The sequence below is a fragment of the Cupressus sempervirens genome, chromosome 4 (assembly GCF_028749045.1).
Source record: "Cupressus sempervirens isolate cs-2001-9-10 chromosome 4, ASM2874904v1, whole genome shotgun sequence".
Lineage (NCBI taxonomy): Eukaryota > Viridiplantae > Streptophyta > Pinopsida > Cupressales > Cupressaceae > Cupressus > Cupressus sempervirens.
Genome location: NC_143121.1, coordinates 763,151,229 through 763,157,228, shown reverse-complemented (window position 1 = coordinate 763,157,228; position 6,000 = coordinate 763,151,229). Strand labels below are relative to the sequence as shown.

Genomic DNA, 6,000 nt, shown 5'->3' with positions numbered 1-6,000 from the left:
AACAATTTTAATTCTTGTAAATTACTAATCTGCATATAAGTTAATAGATCATTTTCTTGATCCATATTATGGTTCAAGATTAGCACTCGATCATTACTTGATCAGTTCTAGGATTACATAAGATCAAATGATGCTCGATCTATGCTAAGAGAAGATAGATAATATTAGAATCTTCTGATACTAATTTCACTATACTTAATCTAATATGATGCACAAAGTTTTGATTGAATACCAAAAGGTAAATATTTATTCTTATTGAGAACAAGAATTGTGTGTGTATGTACATAATCAATGCAAGCTATCATTCTTATATTTAACCAAAGCTACTATGTGTCAACAAGAATGAATATTTTAAAATTTAGAGAGATTAATGATAACTATGATATGAAGGTATTTTTTTAACTTAAACATGTTAAGTTTAATGAGACAAAAACCAAAATTTCAATAGTTCATATGTTAGACTTTATTGTTTTTAACAAATTGTATTTTTTTTAGACCTTGTTTCTAATTTATATGTGTTCTTCATAAGTTTCCTCAAAGTTGACTACAAAGTCCCATCCCAATCACAATTTATCTTTATCTACCTTTAGTTGAGGCTTTATGTGGCTAGACTTTTAGTAAGCTTTGAACTAGAGAAGAAACATTAAATGTAAGCCTCTTGGATACTTGAGTAGATCAAAAGTGATTAGGTCATGCTAATGATTGATTCTTGAGCTACTTATTGTAATTATCTAGCATTCATTTAGCTCACATAGATGATGGATTTTCAAAAACTAACTTAGTTCCATGATATGAGAATGGTTGCAAGAGTAGATATCATAATATGAAAAAATATTAGTTTATGTATTTAAACTTAGGCTTATTAAGCCTAATTAGTCATCCATGATCATTTGACACTAGTCTGTACACAAGTAGTGATCATCTAGGAGTTCTCTAAAGATGTGTTGATTTTATTTTGATACATCATCTTAGTTTAGTAGATTGTTCTTTTCCATCACTCTTTCTTGAGGAGTCTATCCCTAGTTTTGTGGTTGTACTTTCACCTATATGCCTCTTTTTCATTGTTAAAAATTTAACCATGGGTTCATTTTTTTATTGTGATTATTTTCATCTCATGAAGATCTTGGTCGAAATCCATGTGGTATAAAAGTAGTGGTATTTTTATCTGTAGCTTTGATTTATGTACTTTTAAAATAAATGATAGTTTTGGATTTGTATTTTTTACATCAAAAAAACCAACAATGATCATCAAATATGTAGCATTATTTTATCTCACTATTCATCCTAAAAAGGGCTACATGCAATGGATACAAAGAGTCACATGCATTGGAGGCCAAAAGACTTTGAAATTCTTTTTTAAAAAATTTCCAAATGGCTCTCTTTATTATTTGGAATTTTTTTGGGTGTGTAAACTATTATTTTTCACCATAGAAACTTTATCTAGGGGACCAATAAATAGTAATTTAAAAGGGTGTATATTATTTAATACCAATATAAAGAGAATTATATCGCGCTAGTTCTATAGTGTGAAAATTGTTCTTCTTTTGGATGATTTAAAAGCACTGACTATAAAGCACCAAATTAGGGATCAAAATAATCTAGGGGGCAATCTTTGTAGGTTGTCTATTTTAGTTTTGTTGCCTCAAAGTGATCATGTTTCTCATGTATAATCCCTTCTATTTGATTACTCTATATAATCCTCCGAGTAAGTGGTTTGAGGTCATGTCAAGCATCTTGAATTGGTCTTTGCATGGATCTAGTTGTTTTTCCCCCTATTCTTCTTCTCTCCCTCCATTTCCAACCTATTTCTAACAACTTTCTATGTGAAATTGAGGACTTTGACTTTTTGGGTCAAGGATGACCTTTTAGGTCAAGTTTGACCTTGTCCCTGACCCTAGGTCCAATTTTTGATTTCTAGGAGTTTCGGGATATTGGGCTTCAAAAAGTTTATTTTCCCGCTTTTGGATCGGCTATTTCGGGTTTCAAAATGGTAAACTCTTAAATTGCATTTAATCTAGGTTCATTTTTAGTGGTTAAGGTTAATTGGGATTAAATGCTCCCATGTCGGCCTTCTCTAGGATTTTGTGGTGTAGATCTCTATATAAGGAAGCCTCCTCAAATTTTCTCCATCAATAATATTAGATAATAAGACGCATTACGATATTGGACAAACCATTACCTTTCTACATCCATTATTCTATGAAGTGAAGATCTACTAAGCATTCAAGATCCAATTCATCAAGGAGGTCCATTTTTAGCCATTGAAGGATTCAATCTCTATGGAGCCCTCTTGTTGAAGATTTCTCCATATGTATTCATCAAAGCCTTTTCTTATGCAAAGATACATTGAAGAATGGTGTTGAAAATCTAATGTCATTTATTTGAGACATCCTACATACATTTCTACATTCATTTGGATGATTTGTAATTGTGGATTCAAGGATTCAAATCCTCCATAAGGATTTCAATATAAGCAAGGTGAATAGTTGCATTTACTTTGTTTATACATATTGCAATTTCAATTATATTTCAAGGTTGATTCCAAACTGGGGTTTGACCAAGGCAAACCCCCTCATCCAAACAAACAAAATATTTTTCTTATAGATACAGGTGTGGAACAACAAATTGAAGAGCATATTTGGATACCCTTTTTTCGTTGAACTTGCAGGATCTACAAACTAAAATTTCATCAAAGCAATGTAGGTCAAGGTCAACTTTTTAGGGTATAATTGTGCCTCGAGGTAAGATTGTGCCCCTCTATCTAGGTCAAGGTTGACCTCCCTTCAAAAGGACAAAATTTTTCTAGGTTTTCTCCATCTCGATATTTCCAGTCCAAAACAGGTTATAGAATTCCCCAAAACTATACATAGACATCAAAAATCAACATTTTCCAAATTTTTTCTACTTCAAGGTTAGTATTTGTCTTTTATCTATTCAAGATTTAAGCACATATTTCTCAAATAGCAAGACTATAGGATCAATTCTTTTCTTCATATTCTCCATTGCTTGATCTATTTGTGCATTGATCACTTTCTTATGCTTAATCAATTTGGATCATTCTTTTTGGGAATTTGGGTTGGGGATAGCTCCTATTTTCTTCCTATTCAGTGGATACTATGGAAAGTATAACCATACAACATAATTAGAATGTGAGTTTTGTCAATTTGACAAAATGCAATAGATTATTTTCAATGATGGTATTGCCTTACGTGATTCTCCAACTCATACAAAAACACCATTCAGACTCACTTGGTCATCTAGTGGGACACCATCACTTGTTGCTACATTTGAATATATTTTGCACTCATCCCTAGGTTCCACAGATTCTTTACATCAAGTATTTTCTATAGTCATAATAGACTCACCATATTGGGATGCTTATCAATCAAAAAAAGCATCTTTTTTTTGTAGAATCCCATCTTGTTGATTTGGATGACAAAGTTGAAAAAAATAATCTTCTTTATTTGCCTCATCTTTAGGGAGAACATATTGTATGTTATGGATGAAGTGGTCCTTTGGAGATTACCATGAGTCCTCCATCTTTCACTCTTCATCTTCATCACTAATCTATTTTAGTGCATGTGCATGTTGCATTTTCTTTTTCTCAATTTTGGAGGAATATTTTTCCTATTTTCTATTTATGAGAGATTTTATTGTGCATGGGCACCTCATTGGGCTATCAGTCAGGACCAATTTGTTACCTTGTCCTCCTAATTTATGTTTGGGGTGGGGGGTTTTAGTGTATGTATTTACACTTTGAAGGACTACACCTAATTAGTCATCCATGACCATTTGACACTTGTCGGTTTCATTTCAACACATTATCCTAGTTTAGTGGGTTATTTCTCATCGCACTCTTGGTTGAGTAGTTTGTGGCTACTTTCATGGTTGCACTTTCACCTACATGTACTCACCTCTTTTTCATTATTAAAAAGTCAACTTTGGGTTCATTTCATTATTGTGCTTTATCTCATCTTCCAAAGATCTTGGTAGAATTCTACCAAAAATTACAATAATTGTCCAATTAATCATTATATTGACTAGTAATCATCTATAGCACATGGAAGATCAAATTTGAGTGTCACCTAATTTGTGAAGAAGGTAGATTATAGTATCACTAAGGTCACATGCTAGTATATGTCAAAATCAATTCTACCTAGGTGGATAAGCTTTTTATTAGTTTCCTAGTGGTGATTGAGCTAAGAATCCATCAAGCTAGCTAAAGCCTCATTGCTTGGGATTTATCTCATTCGTTCACATGACTCTTGGGATGGAAGATGAACCTCTACTATAGTATAAGATACACTAAACACTTTATGCAATCAATCAATATGTACTTGGCCTTGATCATTCCAACCATCCCACTTGTTGTTAAAGATCAGAACCCACAATGTAGTGTGCAATCCAATAACGCTTCTTTTATATACATGGTTCCCCCTAATAAAGAATATGTGTGAATCATTCTCTATGTTTATTTTAGTTGCACTTAACCTTGTTGTATTAAGAATGGACCCCAAGTGTAATACAAGACATGCTAAATCCTCTTCATGCTTGAGCCTTGATTCATCATAAATATTATCACTAATTTTTGAAATCTTTTAATAAAGAAAGTGCCCCCTTATAAGTGTAGGGCTTAAAACGAATTGTTGCATAGAAATCGGACGGCTTCAGTCAAATCAAGCAACACCTACATACTGTCACTCGAAACGCGGTTACCCGAAATTATTGCAACAAGATTCAACAGATTAACTTTATATTGACGGAACATTGAATACGCAAAAGACGGGGTCTTTTAGTGACAGTTATTCCAAGGGGCCCACCAGCGCAGCTGAAAGAGCAGGAGCCACACCTTGCTTTCATATCGACATCGTGGTGGAAAAAATATCTTTCATTACTTAACAATGACTTGAACGGCAAATCCTGAAGGTTGTCTAGTCTGAACACCTCCGTCGCTGCAAATTCCAAGATACCAAGACTTTACTAGAAGCAATGAAAATAATTGTTGTACTCAGTAAGACTCACCTCATTCCTATAAATACATGTAAATGAAAGCCATACTCTGCGCTCTTTAACGGAAAATATTTGTGCATCAATTTGAACATCTGGTTTTTAGAGGCATCTAGGTCTAATGGGAATCTGTGCATCTTCTCGAGCAATTGATCCTACTGTTAAGTTAATAATGGAAGACGGGAGATTAAAGGAGCTTTCTGAGCCTATAAAAGTCGAAGAAATATTGAGAGAAAAAGAGGGCTTCTTTGTCTGCCATTCTGATTGCATGGCTTTTGATCACTACTTAACTCCTCTCAATCCACAACATCTACTGCAACTTGATGAGCTCTATTTTGTGCTCCCTGAAATGAAGTTAAAATACCCATTGCAAGCTTCAGAGATGGCTGCCCTCGCAATAAAAGCCCTTTCTGCCTTCAAAGACCAAAGTCTGTCTACAGTTATTCCTCTGGAGAAAAATGATTTGGATTGCAGCCAAAATCACAGGGTTCCGTCAACAGACAGAATGGAAGAGTTTCGTGTTGCAGAAGGAACAGAGTATTTAAAAGCCAGAAATGTTGGGTATGAGTTGAGATGTGTGAAGAAATACAAGAGGTCGGCATCAAGAGGGAGTAAAGCTTCACGAAATGCATGGAGGACGACACTAGCCACGGTTCCAGAAGGATTCGCTTACTGATATCTTGGAAAGAAGAAAATTTTAAGTCATTTTTTATTTTTCTCACATTTCTATAGGCATTCTGAAATATCTAAAGGCTATTCACGTCTTTCTGTCAAAGAATTTGTAATGACTTCCATATTATTATATTATATAAGAGAATATTGCTTTCTTTCTATCGTTCCATCTTTTTGTTTTTTATAGGGAAAATCAGAGATGATGAGACAGCGAGATACTTATAAATAGTGATGTAGCATGGGAGATTTTCATAATACAAGTTTTCTTTATCTTTATCTCTTTTCTTATCAAGTATGATTTTCTTGTATGATTAAATTGTT

At 33.6% G+C, this 6,000-nt stretch overlaps 1 protein-coding gene across 1 annotated transcript; it reads left to right on the top strand.

Annotated features, from left to right (window-relative positions):
* Positions 1 to 4,940: 4,940 nt before the first annotated feature.
* On the top strand, positions 4,941 to 5,838 carry LOC149563613 (uncharacterized). Its single transcript, XM_089824042.1, has one exon. The coding sequence runs from the start codon at positions 5,129 to 5,131 to the stop codon at positions 5,681 to 5,683; it is 555 nt and encodes a 184-aa protein (XP_089680168.1). The 5' UTR covers positions 4,941 to 5,128; the 3' UTR covers positions 5,684 to 5,838.
* Positions 5,839 to 6,000: the final 162 nt, after the last annotated feature.